Source organism: Coregonus lavaretus (genome assembly GCF_964263955.1).
Source record: "Coregonus lavaretus genome assembly, chromosome: 38".
Lineage (NCBI taxonomy): Eukaryota > Metazoa > Chordata > Actinopteri > Salmoniformes > Salmonidae > Coregonus > Coregonus lavaretus.
The window spans coordinates 14,703,971-14,730,052 of NC_140025.1; the positions used below are offsets into that span (position 1 = coordinate 14,703,971).

At 44.8% G+C, this 26,082-nt stretch overlaps 2 protein-coding genes across 3 annotated transcripts in view; one reads left to right on the top strand and one right to left on the bottom strand.

Moving 5' to 3' along the window:
* Positions 1–26,082, bottom strand: part of LOC311111964 (uncharacterized protein) — a 426,062-nt gene that overhangs the window by 301,762 nt on the left and 98,218 nt on the right. The gene's annotated exons all lie outside the window — the stretch shown is intronic.
* LOC311111950 (intersectin-1-like) overlaps positions 1–26,082 on the top strand; it is a 60,531-nt gene that overhangs the window by 30,734 nt on the left and 3,715 nt on the right. The window contains exons 17-35 of the mRNA XM_084154887.1: positions 4,164–4,285; positions 4,489–4,694; positions 5,104–5,225; positions 6,396–6,724; positions 6,896–7,070; positions 7,471–7,676; positions 8,295–8,377; positions 8,834–9,000; positions 9,355–9,522; positions 9,861–10,059; positions 10,717–10,911; positions 14,412–14,533; positions 21,605–21,711; positions 22,085–22,268; positions 22,701–22,799; positions 23,387–23,554; positions 23,793–24,005; positions 25,281–25,402; positions 25,527–25,609. Coding sequence (XP_084011013.1) covers positions 4,164–4,285; positions 4,489–4,694; positions 5,104–5,225; positions 6,396–6,724; positions 6,896–7,070; positions 7,471–7,676; positions 8,295–8,377; positions 8,834–9,000; positions 9,355–9,522; positions 9,861–10,059; positions 10,717–10,911; positions 14,412–14,533; positions 21,605–21,711; positions 22,085–22,268; positions 22,701–22,799; positions 23,387–23,554; positions 23,793–24,005; positions 25,281–25,402; positions 25,527–25,609 — 3,070 coding nt within the window. The remainder of the gene's footprint in view (positions 1–4,163; positions 4,286–4,488; positions 4,695–5,103; positions 5,226–6,395; positions 6,725–6,895; positions 7,071–7,470; positions 7,677–8,294; positions 8,378–8,833; positions 9,001–9,354; positions 9,523–9,860; positions 10,060–10,716; positions 10,912–14,411; positions 14,534–21,604; positions 21,712–22,084; positions 22,269–22,700; positions 22,800–23,386; positions 23,555–23,792; positions 24,006–25,280; positions 25,403–25,526; positions 25,610–26,082) is intronic.

The window sequence follows — 26,082 nt, forward strand, 5'->3', positions numbered from 1 at the left end:
GGCTCTCCAACCATGTTCCTGGAGAGCTACAGTCCTGTAGGTTTTCGCTCCAACCCCAGTTGTAACTAGCCTGATTCAGCTTATCCATCAGCTAATTATTAGAAACAGGTGCGCTAGATTAGGGTTGGAGTTAACCTATGGGACGGTAGCTCTCCAGGAACAGAGTTGGAGAGCCCTGTCCCTATCTCCTGTACCTAGTGAAGAGTTCGAAGTGACCAACAACAGGCTACAGTTCTTCTCATAGGGGTGAATTTTCACCATGCATTGATTTCAATAAGAGACTAAATGAAAATGTGACTTAATAAGTGGAAGTTTGGATTTGCCCCATATGCTCAGTTTAACAGTTGACAGTGGACAATTTAAAACACTGGCTTCCAGTACTTTCTTTCTGCCCACCGATACCTTTGCATCTCTTAATGTCGTGTGTGTGTGTTGGGGCGCCAAGACTGTCAGAGAGCTTGATGATTTGTGTGTGTCTGATGATCCCCCTTTTTTAATTTCAATGTGATCTCAATTCCTTTATCTTTTCAACCAAAACCTTTTGAATTGCTCCACATACCACATCAGGGTCCCAGTGTTTCAGATATACAGAACAGTGCATGCCGCTTATAGTGAATGCGATCATAGAAACGTTATAGCGATCAAATTGTGTGAATGTGATCACTACATGCGGAGTGCACTGTAGTGGAGTAGGGTGAAATTGCCCCTAGACACTGATCTTGGGTCAGTTTTGCATTGTGGGAAGGGGAGCTGATCCTAGATCTGTACCTAGGGGAAAACGTGGGGGTGTTTACACTGTTGTTCTCTCACTATATCTGACTGTTGCTCACTCTGTCGCCCCGCCCGCCATCCACCCTGCCACCCCTGTCTGGTCTGTGTGGCTTGGCTGACCTTCGCCCCGTGCCCTCTGACCTCTGCGTCCCGCCTCTGCCCACGCCCTCGCCTGTCCGTCCAGTCTCTGGCTGCTTTCTATCAGGGCCACACTGCCCGGATAGAGGGCCTCCGTCTGGAGCTGCTGCTGGAGGAGCAGAGGGGGCGACAGGTAGTCCACTCACCAGCACTGCTGCCCCCCGCAGGACGCTGTAGAGTAGTGCACCTCTCTGGAGAATAATAACCAATCAGAATAACTCGGTGTGTTGTTGTTACTAAGCAGATCTGAAACCCAATGCTAAAGAAGGAAGCTACCTTACTAACTGATGAAGAAGGTTAGACCCTTGTTACGCTACAGGGCCAACCGGAACTGTACTGGGTTGGCTTGATATATTTCACATTGTCCTTTCAAAGCACGGTTCCAGCAACTGTGGTGGATGCTTAACCAGGCCTAGAGCAGTACAGTTCTGTTAGGGTCTGCTCAGCAGAGCTTTGTATTGTGGTGGGTATATTAGACTCACCCCGTGCCTGTGGTAGGCTGTGCTGCTTCCGAGCAGTGTGGCCCTCTACCCCACAACATCCTGGGGGCGCAACCTGGGGAATCAATATATGGTTAAGCTGTATGTGGGTTGCTATGGTTTGACGTCGGACACAGCCACATGGGACTGTTGGGCCACCTAACTCAAGGCACCAGGTCAGGGTAGGGGTTGAGTCCGATCTGGATGTATACCTGGGTCGTGTTCATTAGGCCAACGCAATGGAAAACCAAAATGTGTTTTTCTTATTGCGCAGGTAGTCCCACCCTCCCTTTTTAGTCTGTTTCTTTCTGTTTGGTGCCTAATGAACACGACCCTGTTGTTGACCTTGGTGGCACTGCTGCTGTTCTATCTGACCCTTGACCTTGGGGTCCCTGTCTGTCTCTTTTCAGTCCGAGGGGGGCTCGGTGGACCAGATGCTGCTGGACTGTCTCTCGGCCCTCCTGGCCTGTTTGCAGCGTATAGACGTCTACCTGCAGGTGTCCCTACTGCCTCCCCCTCTTCTTCCTCCTCCTCTTCCTCCACGCCCTTCCCCCTGCGCTCCCCCACCCCAACCCCCTTACCACTCCTCCACTTCCTTTGAAGGGCTGGTCAAAGCAAGCCATGCTGCCCTTCCGCTTGAGCGTCTTTAGCCTTAGCCTCGTTAGCCCTGCAGCGAGTTAATAAAAGCTAGCCGCTTCCCTCCTTTATCTATCTTCTGGGTGGTGCTGGAGTATATCTCTCTCATTGCCTCCTAAACCCTCTAGACTAGGGCCCAATAAAAACACTAGCATACTATTTAGAATGCATTGCCAAGACCAAAGTCAATTGGGTCACACTAGGTAGTATGCAAGTGTATAGTGGGACACCGCTCCGGTCAATGTTGTTAGCCACCCTGTGCATGAACCTGGTTGTTCAGCTATTTCATTTATTAAATTGAATCGATGACAATTTTATATTTTTCAGCTCCTTGAGCTTTCAGTTGTCAGGCTTCGTAGTTTTGGTTACGGTGAGAGGAGAACATTTACCCTCTTTGGTATCCAAACAAACTGGAAGACACGCTTTTGTTGCATTGGTAAACATCTGTAGAAAGCACAAAAACACTTCCCAAAAGACTCCTAAGGCACTCTGTCTTATTGGAAAGAAATGAAATGCCTTTGTTTAATTACATGGCAGGAGGACAAGATTAAAAACGGCGCACTCGAACGACGCGTTGCGGCTGTACAGTCCTTCTACTGGGTGAGTGGCCACTAGCGTTAGTGATGTATTTATTTAATAGTGAACTGGGGTGTAGGGCCTACTATTTTGGGAGACCAAATCCATACAGACATAGGCTAATTGAAGACTTGGTACAGGAAAGAAATATAGAACAAGGTAATGAACAAGGTAATGTCATTTATCAATAGATTGAGGCAATATGAAACTGGTCCTCAAGTTATTGTTATTGTGAGATTATTTCAAGAAATCTCCACAGTTGCTCAGTCAGTCGTGCGTCTCCCCATTTTAACCAAGTACTAAACAAATCTAGCTTTCCTGAAGGTACCTCACTCTCCAGCCCCATGTGTTGATGGCACGCCAACTTAACATATGGGGGTGAAGCCTTTGGTTGCATGGTGTTTGACAACGCATGGTTCATCACAATCTTAACCTATGAGCCTAGTTAACCTGGGGGCTGTGGTGTGTGTGCGGTGTGCTCTCTAAGGCCGGATTACATTACCCAGCAGTCACTGTGTCCAAATGGGCCATAGTAGTGGTCAGGACCAAAAGTTTTCAAGCTCGTTTGGCCTTAATATGTGATCTGGATATTTGTTGGATATCTATCCCTCGTATCAGATATGGACATTCGATTATTTCTCTGGTCAATTAAGATATCATTTAAATTGCATTTTCATCTAATCTAAGACTGATTAATGGTATTGATAGTAATTCCTTCAGGAAAATCAAGTCCTCACAACTTTATTTCCTGCTCAGACTGTATATTAAGACTTTCTTAACCCTTTAGAGAGGATGGGTTTGAATAACACCTACCTATGATACTTGTGAATTTCCCATTCAACTCTTTTTACCGAACTCCATATCAGTCTGTGTGCTTTTGAGAACCATAGTTTGGCTCAGATGTCTCCCAGAACCATGAACGCTCTCTGTGATTGGTTGGTACCACTTGGCTTTAACCAGTAGTGTTTCCATTTGGTGCTCAAACCGGAGCAGAACGAAGTTGCCCCTAGACACTGATCTTAGGTCAGTTTTTCATTTCCCCCGCAAGGTTAAGGTTAGGATTGGGAGAGATTAAGCTGATCCTAGATCTGTACCTAAGGAAAACTTCACCCCGGAGCAATGAAACACTGCAAGCTTCCAGTTCCAGTGGTGTCCGTGTTGCCGTAGTAACCCAGGGCTTGTTTAACCCTCCCTCAGTGGTTCATGTGCAGCGCTCGCCAGACTCCGAGAGCTGTCCAACCCCCATGAACGCACTGTGGCGGCGGCCATGTTTTGTGCAAGTGCGTCCGCCCCAAATATCCAACCAAACCTACATTTCAGTAGTAGTAGTAGTAGTGTCCCAGCATTAATTGGAGAAAATACAGAGATTAGATTAAATGGAGGGAAGCAATAGCCTAAACACAGACTTTCCCTCTGGTAACTGAGCCCGGCTGGGATCATAATGGCGCTTACAGGGCACAAAATGGCTGACGCCTCACTGTGATGTGAGTGTTGTGTTGAGTCCCGGCGACCCCGCCCAAACTTCCCCTCACCGGTCCTCCTCTATCCCACGCTGCCTTGCAGGAGCTCCGAGAGATCCACAGCAAGCAGCAGAGACAGAAGCAGAAGGATCACCTGGAGGGAGAAATCAACATCCACGCCATCGCTCAGGAGAGGGCCAAGTCCGCCGAGCTCACAGACGGAAGGTGTGTGTGTGTGTGTGTGTGTGTGGGTTTCTGTCTTTGAGAGATATTGTGTGAATGTGTGTGTTTGCGCACAGGACACCATATGTGTGAGCGAGCTGCTCCTATGTCCTCTCATTCTGTATGGGTTACACGGATGCAGCCCCATCACTGTGATCCAGTCAGTTTACAGAGGTTACCTCTAACACCCCCTTTCCTCTCCCCAGGTTGTCTGCCACTGACGAGGGCCTGGCGTGGCGAGATGAGGGTATGGTGGAGGCCCCCACCCCGCCCCCCCAGCCCTGGATGAAGCGCGTGAGCGAGGAGGAGGAGGGGCGCGCTAAGAAGGACATGCAGGACAAACTCAACCAGCTTTTCATGCAGCAGCCTGAACCAGGGAAACTCATGAACCAGAGCCCTTGGCCCACGGGCGGTACGTGTCAAAAAAGAACATGTATTACAAAGAAGCATGCATATACAGTAGAACCTCAGAGTTTTAAAACCTCAGATTTCTGGACTGACCAGGGGCAACATCGAACTGGGACAGTTAAACCATAGAACAAAAATGTGTGCTGTAGGTATCTGTCTAAATGATTAGAACATGCATGTAGATTCATTTCACACAATTAATATTTTCTATGAAGTTTGATGCAGTTTTTAAGTAGATTTCAATGTCACAAGTATTTCAGTGTTCCGAATTACCTCCATTCCAAACGTTTTCATATCGCAGAGGTCCTACTGTAGAAGTTCTAAGAACGTTTGGACTTGCCTGGTTCCATGTGTGAGAGAGAAAGATGTGACCCTGTCCTGTGTTCCTCTCCCCCTTCCTCTCCCCCCTGCAGACAAGATCCCGGTGACTGGGTTCAACCAGGACAAGGTCAAGGTGGTCTTCTACCGGGCGCTGTACCCCTTTGATGCCCGCAGTCACGACGAGATCACCATCACCCCCGGAGACATTGTCATGGTGAGAGGCTAGCTGTCAATCACTTCTGCCACGCACCATTTGTGTGTGTATGGTATGGATGTTTATGTAAAGTGATTCATCTATATGAACCAAGGAGTGTGAGTGTGTGTGTGTGTGTGTGTCTGCGTGCATGTGTGCGTGTGAGTATTAACCTTTGCCTCCTGACTCTCTCCCAACTTTGCTCACTCTACCTGAAGGTGAAAGGGGAGTGGGTAAGTGCAGGCCCACTGTCCAATCAGCTGCTCACCTGTGATCCCAACACCTGCTCTCATTGGTCCGTCTCATGTGTCCATCTCATCTGCTGTCATCTCTTCATAAGCACTTAAAGAGTTTAACTGTTGGTTGCATGTTTGTGGTTGTATATCCATTATGTGGTCAGTGTACTCAGAGGATACACACTTGTTCTCAAAGGGCATATGATTATAAGTCTATACAAGCGTGCCTCTATGTTTATACTGGATAAAGCATCTTGTAAGCTGCAGAGAGTGAAACGACTATACAGACACATTTGATCCTATTGCACCAAGTCCTCCTTCAACGCAGCCGTCCCAAAGCCATCCACTGCCATGCTTATTCTCTCAGCTTCTCTTCATGACCACCCGCATGCTTGGAAAGGGAGCGGTGATATACAACTTGTCTTGTGAATCGCGAACATCCATTCCAAAAGTGGTCCAACCACTCTGTCGTATGTTTTAAATAAGGAGTAACCACGCATGGCTGGGCAACCCCAGTCCACAGGATTTACTGTAACCGCTCGTAATTTATTTTGTTTCCCCACGATTTATCAATCTAATCCTGTATTGGCTCGACAGTATCTTGGTCCAGACTACTCGCCTTGTCTGTCAGTCAGAGTTGGGGTCCATTCAATTTCTACTCAGTCAATTCAGGAATTTCCTCATTGCTTTTCAACAAAGCTTTTCAGAACAGCCTGTAGCTGGTTAAAGGAAAAGGTCCAATGGAAAGTGTGATCCCTGAGGACTGGGGTTGTGAGTTGTTCTTGGCATAGAAATATAATTACTAGAAGGTACACTCAATATGGCCCACCTGGTCCACTCCTCACAGCATGACTTGAAGGAGAATGTCCGTTCTATTCATTTTAGTAATTTCTACAGTCTTCGGTGGCTCTGTAGTGCTATGATGGTGAGCTGACCTTTGACCTTCAACCCCCAGGTGGACGAGTCCCAGACAGGCGAGCCAGGCTGGCTGGGTGGCGAGCTGAAAGGGAAGACGGGCTGGTTCCCCGCCAACTACGCCGAGAAGATCCCAGAATCCGAGGTTCCCATGAGCCTGCGGGTCAGTGCCGCCACCACGGGCGTCGCGCCCAAACTGGCCTCACGACTCACACCCACTGCCGCCTCCACCACACCCACGCCACCCAGCCAGCCAATGGCAACCCCTCCCCCGGCGACCGCTCCCCCTGCCCCCGGTCCCTGCCCTGGCCCTGGTCCCGCCTCGTCCTCCTCCTCGGCATCTAGTAACTGGGCAGATTTCAGCACCACGTGAGTGACAGCTCCAACCCTTCCTGTCACACAGCACTCAATACAATATAATGCAATTTAATACAATGCAATGCAAGAGTTTTTCATTCATAGTCTTACATACACCAAGTTATTCATTGAAGAGAAATCAGAGTTTGAGTTTGTAAACTGTGTGTGCCTCTCTCTGCTTAGATGGCCGTCCACCAGCTCTGTGGAGAAGACTGAGACTGGGGAGGGCTGGGACGCTTGGCCCACCCAGCCGTCTCTCTCTGTGCCCAGCGCCGGGCCCGGGGGCCAGCTGCGCCAGCGCTCTGCCTTCACCCCCGCCACCCTCAGTGGCTCCTCTCCATCCCCCGTCCTGGGACAGGTACAGTTTTTTTTTTTTTTTTTTTAACCCTTTATTTAAACAGGGAGTCGCGTTGAGACCCAGGTCTCTTTTACAAATGAGCCCTGCAACATACCAAAATGCACATTAAATACAACGTACACATCAGTCAAATAATAGTAATAATAATACATTTGATTGTAACACTCAGTTTAGACCACACTGAGGAGCACAGGAACATATCATCTAGGCCTAGCAGGATAATTATATTGACTCTACCTAAAGCAGTGTGGTTGTACTGTCAGATGAATGAAGAGCAGGGTTTAAACTGCACATAGAGATTCTGTAATACATCTCTTCCTTCTCTTCCTCTGTCCTTCTCTCTTTCTCCCACTCTCCCACTCCCCATTTCTTTCTGGCTGTCTCTGTTTTGCTCCCTCAGGGGGAGAAGGTGGAGGGTTTGCAGGCCCAGGCTCTGTACCCGTGGCGGGCCAAGAAGGACAACCACCTCAACTTCAACAAGAGCGATGTGATCACAGTGCTGGAGCAGCAGGACATGTGGTGGTTCGGAGAGGTGCAGGGCCAGCGGGGCTGGTTCCCAAAGTCCTATGTCAAGCTCATCTCTGGCCCCGTACGCAAGTCCATGAGGTGAATAAGGATGAAACTGTCCCTGCCCATAATCACATTTATGAATAATATTTTTTTATAGAACTATAATTGGAGTATTATTATTAATCCAAACAATTATTTATAGTCATGTATTTTTATTCAACTCTTATCAACCAGGAAAGACACTTGAGGTTAAAAACCTATTTTGCGAGGGTGACCTGGTCAGCAGGATATATACAGCAGGGCTGCCCAACCACCTTCCTGGAGATCCACCGTCCTGTAGGTTTTCAGTCCAACCCTAAACTAGCATACCTGATTCAGCTAGTTAAGGTCTTGTTGAGCAACTAAGTAGAATCAGGTGTGTTAAATTAGGGTTGGAATACAAGACGGTAGATCTCCAGGAAGAGGGTTGGACGGCCCTGGACTATAGACTTCAGTCAACTTTAGAGTAAATCCCAACTACTATTGCTTGATATTGTCTAGGAGGGAGCAACATGGCTGCCATAGAATGATGTGACATCATTATGCTTTTTTTATTGCACCACAATGGCCAAGTTCTCTGTTGTGTATGGCTTTAGTCCCTCCCCATCTAGTGTGTATTTTTATATTAGCCACCGGCTTGGCTGTCTGAGTGAATGTGTGCCCTCTCTGGTGCAGCATTGAGTCTGGCTCGTCCGACAGCCCCCCCACCATGAAGAGACCCACCCCGTCCCCTACCAAGGCCATGGACCCAGGAGAAGGTGGGTGATGGACCTAGACACACACACGCACAGCCCAGTATACAGTTGGAATCCCTTGCGGTGAAACTGCCACGTCAGTTTGCAATATTACAACAACAAATCAATTATTTCAAACAATGAACACTGTTGTTTTTCTCGGACATCATTGCATTTCATTGCACGTGCGATAGAACAGCTGAGAATGTACTACGATTGTTTTTTACCATGACGCTGGATGCTCATGTCCTTTTGATACACTGAACTAAACAAAAACAAGAACAAATGCGCCTTGGCCAACCAGTGGCACCGTTTCACCTTTCATGAATCTTAGCTTTAAAATACTCTTGCTCTCAGACTATGATCCACACCATACATACAATATAAAACAGAACATTTACACCATAGCTTATCATGGAATATAGCATGTTCCTGTTACTCTACTCAGACCCTGTAGCTCAGAGATGTTGTGTTTCCCAGAATACATAGCCATGTACACCTACGAGAGCAACGAGCAGGGTGACCTGACCTTCCAGCAGGGCGACGTCATCGTGGTCACCAAGAAAGAGGGCGACTGGTGGACGGGCGTGGTCTCGGGCAAGACGGGGGTGTTCCCTTCCAACTACGTCAAACCCAAGGACTCGGAGGTAACTTCTAGAAAACAATTCTCGCTCACACACATTGTCATATCTTTGTGTGGCGATTCGTAAACTCTGCGATGCAGTCCTGTTTGTCTGATCGGCGCTTCCAGTAAAACCAAAGTGCTCTCCTTTAAAAATAATTACAAATATTTGAGTCAGACAATAATACATACACATATAAAATATACTTTATACACGTTCGCAAAGCTCTCTCCTAACATTAGCGAACATTCACAGTAAACATAAAACAAATGAAATATGTTAGTTGGCCAACGTTAGCTAACGTTTCACGAACTTTATTCCTTGTTTAACACACCTCTTAGCTCCCAGTAAAACCAGAGCTCTCTGTCTTCCCTCAAGGGACTGGGACCCGCAGGGAAGACTGGAAGCCTGGGGAAGAAGCCCGAGATAGCCCAGGTCATCGCCCCGTACACGGCCACGGGTGCCGAGCAGCTCACCCTGGCGCCCGGCCAGCTCATCCTCATCAGGAAGAAGAACCCGGGGGGCTGGTGGGAAGGGGAGCTGCAGGTTGGAGGACTGTCTCTCGCAACACTACTCACCACAAACACACCCCACCCAACACTTAATATAAATTTTATAGCAGATGTTTAAATGCTTAGTTGTATTCATATGTAGACATAGATGTGCCAATAATTGTCTTAATATATAATATGATAATGATATACAAGATAGGTAATTTTTGCATAGACGGTGATGTAGAAATTACAATATATTAATGTAGATTCATTGTCATCCACACATTTGCTTTAAACACTAGTAAAAGGGGTTATGCTTCTTACTGTTAAAATGATCTTGCTGTGCCCCTGTGGCCCCCTCCATACTCACAAGTCCTCTCATCGATCCAGGCCCGGGGAAAGAAGCGGCAGATTGGCTGGTTCCCAGCCAACTACGTGAAACTCCTGAGCCCCAGCACCAGTAAGACCACGCCCACAGAGCCCATGCCCCCCAAGTTGCCAATGCCCAGTGCAGGTAGGGGCCAGGAGCAGGGAACTGACGGGGGCCCGCCGGGGCCTTGGGGCCCCTCCGTGACTCAACATATGACGGGTACTAACACTGTGTTTGTGTAGACATTCTCTGTGTACTTTCATGTTATAATAGCATCCTTGATGATAACATTATTTCCTGTCATAATAACATTCTTTCATGTTGTAATAACATTCTTTATAATAACATTATTTTGTGTTGAAATAACATTCTTTCATGTTATAATAACATTATGTCATGTTATTAGTAACAGAGGTCTGTGTTGTGGAGTAGGCATAATAGTAATAGTACTATTTTAAGGTCCTGTCCAGGAGTAACTCCTAGCCCCTACACCCCTAGTCATCTGTGTAGATCTGAGGGGATTGGATAGGTATCATTAATTTGGTAGTAGCTCTACCTTGCCCTCTGATAAGCTATAGAATGTCCTCCATAGTAGCCTATATAATACCCATCCAATCCTCTCAGATCCTAAACAAGAGTTTTGGGGTTTGTTCGACATTGACTGCATTGCTGTCGGTGACTGCCGACTGATTGATCTACAAATCACCTTGTTTGCATCATTAATATTAAATCATTATTAGAACAATCAGTCAGTAATAATTTGCCCACAGTGCATCACGGATTTGTTCGAACACCGCCTTTAGTCCCTTTTTTGTGGGCGTATTGTATGGCCGTCTGACTAACCCTTCACTTGTATCTGTATGTGTGTGTCTCCAGCAGTGTGTCAGGTGATTGGCATGTACGACTACATGGCGCAGAATGATGACGAGCTGCCCTTTGGGAAGGGCCAGATCATCAACGTGCTGAGCAGGGAGGACCCTGATTGGTGGAAAGGCGAGCTGAACGGTTCCGTGGGCCTCTTCCCCTCCAACTACGTCAAACTGACCACCGACACAGACCCCAGCCAACAATGTGAGTGCACACACTACTACTAAAGTCTCCCTCTTACAGTCACACCCAGCAGTTTGAGTACATACTGTACCCTTCTCACACACACACACTCACACACCGATGTGGACTCCTGCTTTGTATAGACGTGATCTTCTTGTATCATTTAAACTAAAAACCCTGGAAACCTCTGGAATCTAATCAAATGGGACAGTGTTTGACAAGGGTATAATCTGTAGGCAACCGATCATACTGATACCAATGGGCCCCCTCTTTGAAGACCTTTCAGATCATGTATCATCCTCAGTTGAATAGAGGTGTGAGTGTGTCTGTGTGTACAGTCCCTCCTCCCTCCACACTAACATCTCCCTCATTGTCCTGTAGACGCCCCCACCCTCCCCTCCGCATCCCTCATGCATACCATGGTTAGACTCCACCTCATCTGTTATGCTGCACACTGTGTGTCGTCTCGTGAACTCGTCCTCCACCGACGTCCATTTAGTTCTCCACGCTCGTGTGTTTGCATATTTTTCTTTCTTTTGTTGTTGTTGTCTTGTTGGTTTGTTTCCTTTTTTGGTTTGCGTTTTTTGCTTATGTGCTGTGTTCTCCTCCTCTTTCTAGGACTCATATGTTGCCCATTCCCACTCAGCCTTGAAAGTCCTCAAAGAGACCCACTATCCCCTAAACACTGCCCCCGCGGGATGATGGGAGATGCAGCCACCCCGATCATGTGACTGCCACATGATTACCACCTGGCCTTGTGGGCTAGAAGAGTCAAGCTGCAGAGAGCTGGCCGTTACCTCCTTATATTCGAACTGTTAGACGCACTCGCCAAAATTGCTAAGCAGCTTCCTTGTCCTACACCGTTTATTCTTTAAGCAATTTACTTAAACAAATTAAACATTTATTATTGATCAATATTTTTAATGTTTTTTTTTTAGGAAATTGAAAAAAATAACTACTTGAAATGATCATATGAATGGGAGACTGGATAGTGGGTCCTTTTGTGGCTTTCTGTGAACTCGTATCTTTTTTGTAGATTTAGTCATTCTGCTTTTTTTTATCACGGCACCACGGATTTGGTCGAACTGTTTTTTTTACTAATTAGTCAAATGGCTGCCATTTGATGTTAAGCTTCTCCCTCCCCTCCCTTACTAACCCCTCCCCCATCCGTCCCACAGCTCCACAGAAAGACCCACTATTCATGACACACAGCATCAGACTGGCCCCCAAGGAAAACTGGGGCCTGTCCCAAAAGACAACCCCAAGCCACTTCCCCCTTGCCCATAACCCTTCAGTTTGCAGATCTGAAGGAAACGGGATAGGTGTAACCATATTGCTTACACCTTACAGATCTGCACAAACCGGAGGGTTAAGGGAATGGGTGGCGGGTTGGTCGTCCGACTGGGCCTGGGATTGGTTAATCATGAGCAACCTGTCCAATGGACAAGTCTAGGGGTTCAAAGGTCACCGAAACACACAAGGGTCACGTTATAGGATGGAGGGAGAGAGAGATAATTACATTTACTGTAACTTACATCGACCACCCCTGCCCCAAAGCCAGCTCATGCAGTGGACGGAGCAGCTGTCTGTCAACTCTATGGGCGGGATAGAACCTCTCCATTTATCCAATCACGTTCTAGCTGTGTTTTTAAAAATGTTTATACCAAACATTCTTTGGATGAATCTTGTTGTTTGGAGGTGCTGGGGTGTTTACTTTGTGCTGTAGCATTTTGTGAAACGGGAGATGATTGATGCAAACCAAATATTGCACATCCGCCACAAGTGGAGAGGGGAAGGTACACAGACATACACACACACAGTATGCACAGACTTGGAAGTGTGTGAATGAATGGCACACACAAAGTAAGGATGTTATATCCTCAACAAGTAAATTCTTGTCTCCTCAGAACTATGTATTATTGGCAGAGTAGATGGGGTGTTTTGTATTCATGCGTTTCCTGAGTTTGTTTACATGTTTTCTCCTAGATGTATGTCAATTGAAGTCTAATTGCTACTTGAGTTTGACAACTATCCCCGGTCACTATACCATGACAGTCTATTTTTTATAAATGAATGCAATTATAATGCATAGTGTTTTAAATATATATGGTTATGTAGTATTGTAATTTTTTCCCTTCCCTCCTGAAGTTGTTTTTACCAGTTTATGCAGTTGTCATTTGTAAAAATCTGAAGCAACAACATATCCATTTAGTTTGACCTTTTACTCAGTTATTTTGTCAAGAAAATCCCATTTGAAAAGAACTAATGTGATTCAGCTGAATACGAACATACTAAATATGAAAATAATACCCTCTTGATAATACCTTTTTAACAATGTTTACATATGAAAACTAAGAAAAACTAAGACTGGTATTTTTTGTAGTCAATGTAACAGGGTGGAATACCAAGTTCTAGGGCTATATAGCTATGGCCTTAAACTATTATTCTTCTCAAACAAAAGAAAAAGCATGGCATCATCCATTCAAAGCAATATACACACACACAGTAGTATTGTACTGGTACCATATCAATCTTGTTTGCATTTGTCACACAACAGTATTGTAATTTTATTGTTATTCTAAAACACAAAGATGGAATTCCTGAATGCAGCCTTTTTTTATATAACCGTTTGGTTCCTATTGGTTCCACTATGTGACAGTATTGGTGTTTGCTGCTTTATGGTTGGTTTGTTGGATTTTCCAATGTGTCTTTTGAGACCCATCAGTTTCAAGGAGGTTTGTACTCCTTGACTGACTTGGGTTTGAGAAGCACAAAAAAATTCAAGCTACTCATACAGTATTTACAATACTCTATGACTATAAACTGAATTGCTTCTGTTTTGTTATGAATCAACAACAAATCCAAAATGTAATCGTTGCACTTGGTTGCTGAAGCATTTTATCAGAAATGAATGTACAAATTGAAAAATGTATACAAATGAGTCAGCTTTAATAAAAAGTGTCATGCCGTCTTTAATATAGAAAATGACATGTATAATGATTAAAAAGCTCAATGGCAACGGTGGACTTGTGTGTTTTTATTTACTGATAAAAACCAAAAGGTTTGTTTACTTGAGCAAGAGACCAGCCGCTATTTTCTTTCAAAGCATGTTTTCTTTAAGACATTTTTTTTGGTCCGTTCCTTTTGTAGACCGCTGGAAAAATAATGTAAATTACAAGGGTCTAAAGAATTATACTCTACACTTTTTTTTTTTTGTATGTATGATGTTTGGCTGGCTTTTGAGGGGAAGACCCTTTTACCCTACACCATTGTTTGACCTAAATGACTTTTTAAATACATTTCCAGGGAAGTATTTTGTAGTGTATATTGTTTATTTCTATGACTTGTTCAGGTGTCAGTCTACATGCCTAGAACTCGCAAGACGGAAAGTCCAAAGGGCCAGCTATTAGCTTTGTGTGGAAGTTTGTTTGAGAGATGGGACATTGAGGTTGTGTTCTGATTGGCTGTTGGTATTTGAGTGACAGAGGGGAGCTGATCGACGCTGTTGTCCTGTTCCACAGGGTGCGCTGACCTGCACCTGCTGGACATGCTGACCCCCGTTGAGAGGAAGAGACAGGGCTACACGCACGAGCTTATCGTCACCGAGGAGAACTATGTCAACGACCTGCAGCTCGTCACCGAGGTAACCACACATACACTACCGGTCAAAAGTTTTACAACACCTACTCATTCAAGGGTTTTTCTATATTTGTACATTGTAGAATAATAGTGAAGACATCAAAACTATAAAATAACACATGGAATCATGTAGTAACCAAAAAAGTGTTAAACAAATCTAAATATATTTGAGATTCTTCAAATTGCCTCCCTTTGCCTTGATGACAACTTTGCACACTCTTGGCATTCTCTCAACCAGCTTCATGAGGTAGTCACCTGGAATGCATTTCAATTAACAGCTGTGCCTTCTTAAAAGGTAATTTGTGGAATTTCTGTCCGGCATTTGAGCCGATCAGTTGTGTTGTGACAAAGTAGGGGGGGGTATACAGAAGATAACCCTATTTGGTAAAAGACCAAGTCCATATTATGGCAAGAACAGCTCAAATAAGCATAGAGAAATGACAGTCCATCATTACTTTAAGACATGAAGGTCAGTCAATACGGAAAATGTCAAGAACTTCAAGTGCAGTCGAAAAACCCATCAAGCGCTATGATGAAACTGGCTCTCATGAGGACTGCCACAGGAATTGAAGACCCAGAGTTACCTCTACTGCAGAGGATAAGTTCATTAGAGTTACCAGCCTCAGAAATTGCAGCCCAAATAAATGCTTCACAGAGTTCGTGTTCAGAGAAGACTGTGTGAATCAGGCCTTCATGGTCGAATTGCTGCAAAGAAACCACTACTAAAGGACACCAATAAGACGAAGAGACCTGCTTGGGCCAAGAAACACGAGCAATGGACATTAGACAGGTGGAAATATGTCCTTTGGTCTGGAGTGCATATTTTAGATTATTGGTTCCAACCGCCGTGTCTTTGTGAGACCCGGTGTTGGTGAACGGATGATCTCCGCATGTGTAGTTCCCACCGTAAAGCTTGGAGGAGGTGGTGTTATGGTGTGGGGGTGCTTTGCTGGTGACACTGTCTGTGATTTATTTAGAATTCAAGGCACACTTAACCAGCATGGCTACCGCAGTGATTCGTCATCCCATCTGGTTTGGGTTTAGTGGGACTATTTGTTTTTCAACAGTACAATGACCCAACACACCTCCAGGCTGTGTAAGGGCTATTTTACCAAGAAGGAGGGTGATGGAGTGCTGCATCAGATGACCTGGCCTCCACAATCCCCCGACCTCAACCAAATTGAGATGGTTTGGGATGAGTCGGACCGCAGAGTGAAGGAAAAGCAGCCAACAAGTGCTCAGTATTTGTGGGAACACCTTCAAGACTGTTGGAAAAGTATTCCAGGTGAAGCTGGTTGAGAGAATGCCAAGAACCTGCAAAGCTGTTATCAAGGCAAAGGGTATCTATTTGAAGAATCTCAAATATAAAATATATTTTGATTTGTTTAACACTTCTTTGGTAACTACATGATTCCATATATGTTATTTCATAATTTTGATGACTTCACTATTATTCTAAAATGTAGAAAATAGTAAAAAATAAAGAAAAACCCTTGAATGAGTAGGTGGTCTAAAACTTTTGACCGGTAGTATGTATTTATGTGTGTATATATATATATATATATATATATATATATATATATATATATATATATATACACACACACACACAGTGGGGAATTTTTTTATTTAGTCAGCCACCAATTGTGCAAGTTCTCCCACTTAAAAAGATGAGAGAGGCCTGTAATTTTCATCATAGGTACACATCAACTATGACAGACAAATTGAGGAAAATAAATCCAGAAAATCACATTGTAGGATTTTTAATGAATTTATTTGCAAATTATGGTGGAAAATAAGTATTTGGTCACCTACAAACAAGCAAGATTTATATTTCTCACAGACCTGTAACTTCTTATTTAAGAGGCTCCTCTGTCCTCCACTCGTTACCTGTATTAATGGCACCTGTTTGAACTTGTTATCAGTATAAAAGACACCTGTCCACAACCTCAAACAGTCACACTCCAAACTCCACTATGGCCAAGACCAAAGAGCTGTCAAAGGACACCAGAAACAAAATTGTAGACCTGCACCAGGCTGGGAAGACTGAATCTGCAATAGGTAAGCAGCTTGGTTTGAAGAAATCAACTGTGGGAGCAATTATTAGGAAATGGAAGACATACAAGACCACTGATAATCTCCCTCGATCTGGGGCTCCACGCAAGATCTCACCCCGTGGGGTCAAAATGATCACAAGAACGGTGAGCAAGAATCCCAGAACCACACGGGGGGACCTAGTGAATGACCTGCAGAGAGCTGGGACCAAAGTAACAAAGCCTACCATCAGTAACACACTACGCCGCCAGGGACTCAAATCCTGCAGTGCCAGACGTGTCCCCCTGCTTAAGCCAGTAATATATATATACAGTGGGGAAAAAAAGTATTTAGTCAGCCACCAATTGTGCAAGTTCTCCCACTTAAAAAGATGAGAGAGGCCTGTAATTTCCATCATAGGTACACGTCAACTATGACAGAAAAAATGAGGGAAAAAAATCCAGAAAACCATATTGTAGGAATTTTTATGAATTTATTTGCAAATTATGGTGGAAAATAAGTATTTGGTCAATAACAAAAGTTTCTCAATACTTTGTTATATACCCTTTGTTGGCAATGACACAGGTCAAATGTTTTCTGTAAGTCTTCACAAGGTTTTCACACACTGTTGCTGGTATTTTGGCCCATTCCTCCATGCAGATCTCCTCTAGAGCAGTGATGTTTTGGGGCTGTCGCTGGGCAACACAGACTTTCAACTCCCTCCAAAGATTTTCTATGGGGTTGAGATCTGGAGACTGGCTAGGCCACTCCAGGACCTTGAAATGCTTATTACGAAGCCACTTCTTCGTTACCCGGGCGGTGTGTTTGGGATCATTGTCATGCTGAAAGACCCAGCCACGTTTCATCTTCAATGCCCTTGTTGATGGAAGGAGGTTTTCACTCAAAATCTCACGATACATGACCCCATTCATTCTTTCCTTTACACGGATCAGTCGTCCTGGTCCCTTTGCAGAAAAACAGCCCCAAAGCATGATGTTTCCACCCCCATGCTTCACAGTAGGTATGGTGTTCTTTAGATGCAACTCAACATTCTTTGTCCTCCAAACACGACGAGTTGAGTTTTTTTTTCTATTTTGGTTTCATCTGACCATATGACATTCTCCCAATCCTCTTCTGGATCATCCAAATGCACTCTAGCAAACTTCAGACGGGCCTGGACATGTACTGGCTTAAGCAGGGGGACACGTCTGGCACTGCAGGATTTGAGTCCCTGGCGGCGTAGTGTGTTACTGATGGTAGGCTTTGTTACTTTGGTCCCAGCTCTCTGCAGGTCATTCACTAGGCCCCCCCGTGTGGTTCTGGGAGTTTTGCTCACCGTTCTTGTGATCATTTTGACCCCACGGGGTGAGATCTTGCGTGGAGCCCCAGATCGAGGGAGATTATCAGTGGTCTTGTATGTCTTCCATTTCCCAATAATTGCTCCCACAGTTGATTTATTCAAACCAAGCTGCTTACCTATTGCAGATTCAGTCTTCCCAGCCTGGTGCAGGTCTACAATTTTGTTTCTGGTGTCCTTTGACAGCTCTTTGGTCTTGGCCATAGTGGAGTTTGGAGTGTGACTGTTTGAGGTTGTGGACAGGTGTCTTTTATACTGATAACAAGTTCAAACAGGTGCCATTAATACAGGTAACGAGTGGAGGACAGAGGAGCCTCTTAAAGAAGAAGTTACAGGTCTGTGAGAGCCAGAAATCTTGCTTGTTTGTAGGTGACCAAATACTTATTTTCCACCATAATTTGCAAATAAATTCATAAAAAATCCTACAATGTGATTTTCTGGATTTCTTTTTCTCCATTTGTCTGTCATAGTTGACGTGTACCTATGATGAAAATTACAGGCCTCTCTCATCTTTTTAAGTGGGAGAACTTGCACAATTGGTGGCTGACTAAATACTTTTTTTCCCCACTGTATATATATATATATTTATATATATATATACACATACAGTGAGGGGGAAAAAAGTATTTGATCCCCTGCTGATTTTGTACGTTTGCCCACTGACAAAGAAATGATCAGTCTATAACTTTAATGGTAGGTTTATTTGAACAGTGAGAGACAGAATAACAACAAAAAAATCCAGAAAAACACATGTCAAAAATGTTATAAATGTATTTGCATTTTAATGAGGGAAATAGGTATTTGACTCCTCTGCAAAACATGACTTAGTACTTGGTGGCAAAACCCTTGTTGGCAATCACAGAGGTCAGACGTTTCTTGTAGTTGGCCACTAGGTTTGCACACATCTCAGGAGGGATTTTGTCCCACTCCTCTTTGCAGATCTTCTCCAAGTCATTAAGGTTTCGAGGCTGACGTTTGGCAACTCAAACCTTCAGCTCCCTCCACAGATTTTCTATGGGATTAAGGTCTGGAGACTGGCTAGGCCACTCCAGGACCTTAATGTGCTTCTTCTTGAGCCACTCCTTTGTTGCCTTGGCCATGTGTTTTGGGTCATTGTCATGCTGGAATACCCATCCACGACCCATTTTCAATGCCCTGGCTGAGGGAAGGAGGTTCTCATCCAAGATTTGACAGTACATGGCCCCGTCCATCGTCCCTTTGATGCGGTGAAGTTGTCCTGTCCCCTTAGCAGAAAAACACCCCCAAAGCATAATGTTTCCACCTCCATGTTTGATGGCATTCCTCCTCCTACAAACACGGCGAGTTGAGTTGATGCCAAAGAGCTCCATTTTGGTCTCATCTGACCACAACACTTTCACCCAGTTCTCCTCTTAATCATTCAGATGTTCATTGGCAAACTTCAGACGGGCATGTATATGTGCTTTCTTGAGCAGGGGGACCTTGCAGGCACGGCAGGATTTCAGTCCTTCACGGCGTAGTGTGTTACCAATTGTTTTCTTGGTGACTATGGTCCCAGCTGCCTTGATCATTGACAAGATCCTCCCGTGTAGTTCTGGGCTGATTCCTCACCGTTCTCATGATCATTGCAACTCCACGAGGTGAGATCTTGCATGGAGCCCCAGGCCGAGGGAGATTGACAGTTCTTTTGTGTTCCATTTGCGAATAATCGCACCAACTGTTGTCACCTTCTCACCAAGCTGCTTGGCGATGGTCTTGTAGCCCATTCCAGCCTTGTGTAGGTCTACAATCTTGTCCCTGACATCCTTGGAGAGCTCTTTGGTCTTGGCCATGGTGGAGAGTTTGGAATCTGACTGATTGATTGCTTCTGTGGACAGGTGTATTTTATACAGGTAACAAACTGAGATTAGGAGCACTCCCTTTAAGAGTGTGCTCCTAATCTCAGCTCGTTACCTGTATAAAAGACACCTGGGAGCCAGAAATCTTTCTGATTGAGAGGGGGTCAAATACTTACTCAATTTATAACCTTTTTGACATGCGTTTTTCTGGATTTTTTTGTTGCTATTCTGTCTCTCACTGTTCAAATAAACCTACCATTAAAATTATAGACTGATCATTTCTTTGTCAGTGGGCAAACGTACAAAACCAGCAGGGGATCAAATACTTTTTTCCCTCACTGTGTGTATATATATATATATATATATATATATATATATATATATATATATATATATATATATATACACACACACACACACACACACACACACACACACACACACACACACACACATATATATATATATATATATATATATATATATATATATATATATATATATATATATATATACACACACACACACGCACATTTTGTGTGGCCACCATTTTCCAGCACTGCCTTAACCCTCTTGGGCATGGAGTTCACCAGAGCTTCACAGGTTGGCACTGGAGTCCTCTTCCACTCCTCGATGACGACATCACGGAGCTGGTGGATGTTAGAGACCTTGCACTCCTCCACCTTTTGAGGATGCCCCACAGATGCTCAATAGGGGTTAGGTCTGGAGACATGCTTGGCCAGTCCATCACCTTTACCCTCAGCTTCTTTAGCAAGGCAGTGGTCGTCTTGGAGGTGTGTTTGGGGTCGTTATCATGTTGAAATACTGCCCTGCGGCCCAGTCTCCGAAGGGAGGGGATCATGCTCTGCTTCAGTATGTCACAGTACATGTTGGCATTCATGGTTCCCTCAATGAACTGTAGCTCCCCATGACACTCCCACCACCATGCTTGACTGTAGGCAAGACACACTTGTCTTTGTACTCCTCACCTGGTTGCCGCCACACACGCTTGACACCATCTGAACCAAATAAGTTTATCTTGGTCTCATCAGACCACAGGACATGGTTCCAGTAATCCAAGTCCTTAGTCTGCTTGTCTTCAGCAAACTGTTTGCGGGCTTTCTTGTGCATCATCTTTAGAAGAGGCTTCATTCTGGGATGACAGCCATGCAGACCAATTTGATGCAGTGTGTGGCGTATGGTCTGAGCACTGACAGGCTGACCCCCCACCCCTTCAACCTCTGCAGCAATGCTTGCAGCACTCATATGTCTATTTCCCAAAGACAACCTCTGGATATGACGCTGAGCATGTGCACTCAACTTCTTTGGTCGACCATGGCGAGGCCTGTTCTGAGTGGAACCTGTCCTGTTAAACCACTGTATGGTCTTGGCCACCGTGCTGCAGCTCAGTTTCAGGGTCTTGGCAGTCTTCTTATAGCCCAGGCCATCTCACTTTTGTTGCCAGCGGTTTAGACATTAATGGCTGTGTGTTGAGTTATTTTGAGGGGACAGCAAATGTACACTGTTATACAAGCTGTACACTCACTACTTTACATTGTAGCAAAGTGTCATTTCTTCAGTGTTGTCACATGAAAAGATATACTCAAATATTTACAAAAATGTGAGGGGTGTACTCACTTTTGTGAGATACTGTGTATATATACATACACACATTCAAATACATTCACTCCATGGTAACATGATCACACATGCATATATATGCATATACACATTCAAATACATTCACTCCATGGTAACATGATCACACATGCAGTCCAAGCTTACACACTCACTCTAACCTATCTGCATTACATGCAAACGTTTTCAGAACGTTTGTGTTAACATTGCCTCAACGTTTCCTCGCCAGGTCTTTCAGAAGCCTCTGCTGGACTCTGAGCTGCTGACAGAGAAAGAGGTGGCCATGATCTTCGTCAACTGGAAGGAGCTCATCATGTGTAACATCAAGCTGCTCAAGTACGCCCCCTAGCCACCTCTGGTCCTGTTGTCATAACTATAGTTCAACTAGCTTTATGGTGGATAGCAGCTGATTTTCTTGTGGGTCTTCATGACTCGTGGTTTAAAGGGGCAATCTGAGATTGGTACATCCATTTGTACACTTTTAAAGTAATGATATTGCCATTGATTCTTGAAGAATATAACTTAACAATTCCTCATGCGCTTGGTTCAACTGTCTTACTCCATCAGAACCCAAAATATTAGCTTGTTGTAGTCCATTGTAATCAATGTAATTGTAAACAAACACTGTACAGCTTCAGAACATGGTTAAAACTATAACCAGACTCACCAATCGTCCCATTCTCCTCTTCCCCCTGTCCCCCATCACCAGGGCTCTGAGGGTTAGGAAGAAGATGTCGGGCGAGCGGATGCCGGTGAAGATGATTGGAGACATCCTGACGGCCCAGCTGCCCCACATGCAGCCCTACATCCGCTTCTGCAGCTGCCAGCTCAACGGGGCCACGCTCATCCAGCAGAAGACAGACGAGGTGCCTGAGTTCAAGGACTTTGTCAAGGTAATGGAGAAAGACCGTAAAGAAGGCGTTGTCTGCGTCACCGTCCCAAATGACAACATATTCCCTATATAGTGCACAACGTTTGACCAGAGCTCTGTGTTTGACTTATTTGTATTGAACTTTTATTGGCCTCTAGAGAGGCTGAATGTCTCGTGCACATTGTTTGTTCATGCACCTTGGTTGGTTGGTTGGCTGTGAATAGCCTTGATCCCAGGCGCTCTTGGTTTCTTTGTGTGATGTCTGACACCGCAAGACTAGACTGAGATACTAGCGTCAGTACGCTTTCTTATTTGAGGGTAGCCGAGCCACAGCACTAGGATAGCACCATAGCACTCATAGCACCCATAGCACTCATGTATATATATTCATATATAAGTGTTGTTAGGTTCTATGCTGATATCTGATAGTAATAATATTTCCTCTCCCCTACAGAGACTGGCCATGGACCCAGGCTGTAAGGGAATGCCCCTCTCCAGCTTCCTCCTCAAACCCATGCAAAGGGTGACGCGCTACCCCCTCATCATCAAAAATGTATGTACACACACATTTTCTCACACACACTCTTCCCACCATCTGAAAAAAAGTGTATGTGATTGAGAAGCCTGACCACAGCCTCTGAAGTTAAGCAGGGTTGGTCCTGGTTGGTCACTGGATGCTAGACCAGATGCTGTTGGAAGTGGTGTTGGAGGGCCAGTAGGAGGCACTCTTTCCTCTGGTCTAAAAAATATATATATCCCAATGCCCCAGGGCAGTGATTGGGGACATTTCCCTGTGTAGGGTGCCGTCTTTCGGATGGGACGTTAAACGGGTGTCCTGACTCTCTGTGGTCACTAAAGATCCTATGGTACTTATCGTAAAAGTAGGGCTAAATTCCCAATCTGTCCCTCATACCATCATGGCCACCTAATCATACCCAGCTTCCAATTGGCTCATTCATCCCCCCTCCTCTCCCCTGTAACTATGCCCCAGGTTGTTGCTGTAGATGAGAATGTATTCTCAGTCAACCTACCTGGTAAAATAAGGGTTAAATATAACAAATAAATATAAAACATTTAGCTGATACATACACACATACACACTGGAATTGACCATCTGTAACTCTGTGTGATGCGGCTCAGATCCTAGAGAACACTCCGGAGGCTCACCCGGACCATAGCCATCTGAAGCAGGCTCTGGAGAAGGCTGAGGAGCTGTGTTCCCAGGTCAACGAGGGCGTCAGGGAGAAGGAGAACTCTGACCGTCTGGAGTGGATCCAGGCCCACGTCCAGTGTGAGGGGCTTTCTGAGGTAATACACACAGAGACGGACAAACACACACACAAATCAGAATGTCACTGTAAAATAAGATTTTTTTCTTAACTGACTCGCCTGGTTAAATAAAGGTAAAATAAAACAATGAAAAACACAGGAATATGTACTTGATTCCACAAAAATACCCACACAATTGACACATTTCCACATCGTGAATACAGACTCACTCCCAGCACACCTACTTGGCCCTTTTTCTTTCACTACTTTCTTTTAGCAACTCGTGTTCAACTCAGTGACCAACTGCCTGGGCCCGCGCAAGTTCCTGCACAGCGGCAAACTCTACAAGGCCAAGAGCAACAAGGAGCTGTATGGCTTCCTGTTCAACGACTTCCTCCTTCTGACTCAGATCATCAAGCCCCTGGGCTTCTCGGGCTGTGACAAGGTGTTCAGTGCCAAGTCCCACCTGCAGTACCGCATGTACAAGACGGTGAGTCCCAAATGGCACCTTATAGAGCAGCGATTCTCAACTGGTGGGTTGTGACCCAAATTTGGATTGTGGGATTTTGTTTATATATACATTTTTTTTTTTTATGAAAGAATACTCCAATCTGAACTTAAATGACAGAAAACCAGGTAGAAAGTGTGTAGAAATGATAATGAACTTACATTTTTTAATTTGATCTATGAACAATTTTTCTTCAATCACAGTATTTTCAATATAGAGCTATTAGCAATGTTATTTTGGTTGATTTTGTAGTCTCAAGCCAGTGAGTTTATTAACATTCTTCATCAAGAATATGGGCAAGGGCTTCCCGAGTGGCGCAGCGGTCTAAGGCACTGCATCGCAGTGTTGCGGAGTCCCATAGGGCAGCGCACATTTGGCCCAGCGTTGTCCGGGTTAGGGGAGGGTTTGGCCGGGGGAGCTTTACTTGGCTCATCGAGCTCTAGCGACTCCTTGTGGCGGACTGGGCGCCTGCAAGCTGACTTCGGTCGTCAGTTGAACAGTGTTTCCTGCGACACATTGGTGCAGCTGGCTTACGGGTTTAGCGAGCAGGTGTTAAGAAGCACGGCTTGGCGGGTCATGTTTCGGAGGACGCCTGACTCGACATTCACCTCTCCCGAGCTCGTTTGGGAGTTGCAGCGATGAGACAAGATCGTAATAACGAAATTGGGGAGAAAAAGGGGGTAAAAATTAAATATTTGTTTATATATATAATATGGGCAAGATTGTATTATTGACAATGAAAGAGGTGGAATTGTTGTTCCCTTGTCATTTAATTGCTACATTTACTATCAATAAAGCATTAAAAATAGTTTTCCAGATTGTATTTTGGCTATTCATTTTGGCGATGCGACTGAGAAAACCTGGTTCAATTTGGGTCCCAAGGCAAAACCAGTTGAGAACCACTGCTATAGGGAATACAGTACATTTGACCAGGGCCCATAGGACCACTTTGGGAGGAAGGAGACGTGGCCTTGGTCTTGGACATGCCGCACAAATCCCCACGTACAGTAGAATTGCATTTGTGTGGCATGTTCAAGACCAATTATCTCTCCTTCCTGTACACTTGTTCACTTCCCTTTACTGATTTGAAAGGAATAGACCTGTATAAGAAATATTGTGGAAACTCCCTTTAGGCCAAACCTGCACCAATCCCATGCTTTTAGATTTGTGGGAAGTAGTAAACGAGTGCAAACTTCAGGAACGAGACGAGATATTACTGACCTCGTTGTGACCTCTGACCTTTAAACCCCACTTCAGCCCATCTTCCTGAACGAGGTGTTGGTGAAGCTGCCAACAGACCCCTCGGGAGACGAGCCCATCTTCCACATCTCCCACATCGACAGGGTCTACACCATACGGGCAGAGAGCATCAACGAGAGGTACACACATATACACACACAGACGTATGCATGCACTCACAGACACGTACACGGACTCTCGCTCTCTTACACACGTACACATAGCCAAGGCTTTCTTTTGACCTTGTTGTGATGACTCATGCAGGACTGCTTGGGTGCAGAAGATCAAGGCTGCTTCTGAGCTCTTCATCGAGACAGAGAAGAAGAAGAGGGAGAAGGCCTACCTGGGTATAACATCCTGTCTCTCTGCTCCTCTATAGGTCCACTGTGTCTGGGAGGGACTGCTTTGTCAGCTACCCTCCCGGACCAGGGTCTCAAAAGCACTGTTGGTAACACTTTATATGAGTGTTTTTTTTAAGCTTCTTTGGGTTTCAGAAAAGCCCTATATAAGTACTTTGTATTATTATTTGAACTTACCCCCTTATATCGGTGTAACCTTGTAATTAGGCAAGTAACATTTTATGAAAATGTTGCTACATAGTAGTGTAGGAATTGTGGAGTTGAGCGATTTCTGTAATTATACATGAGGAATAGTGACTGCTTATTCCACTTTTGACAAAGACTAAGAAGCAAGGAACTAGCTAACAACAATTTGGTTTCTAATGTATGTACAGTGTTAGTACACAGGTATAAGAGCAACTTAATGTAAAGTGTTACCAAACTATCTCTCATGACAACTGAGTGTTTTCATGCTGGCATTG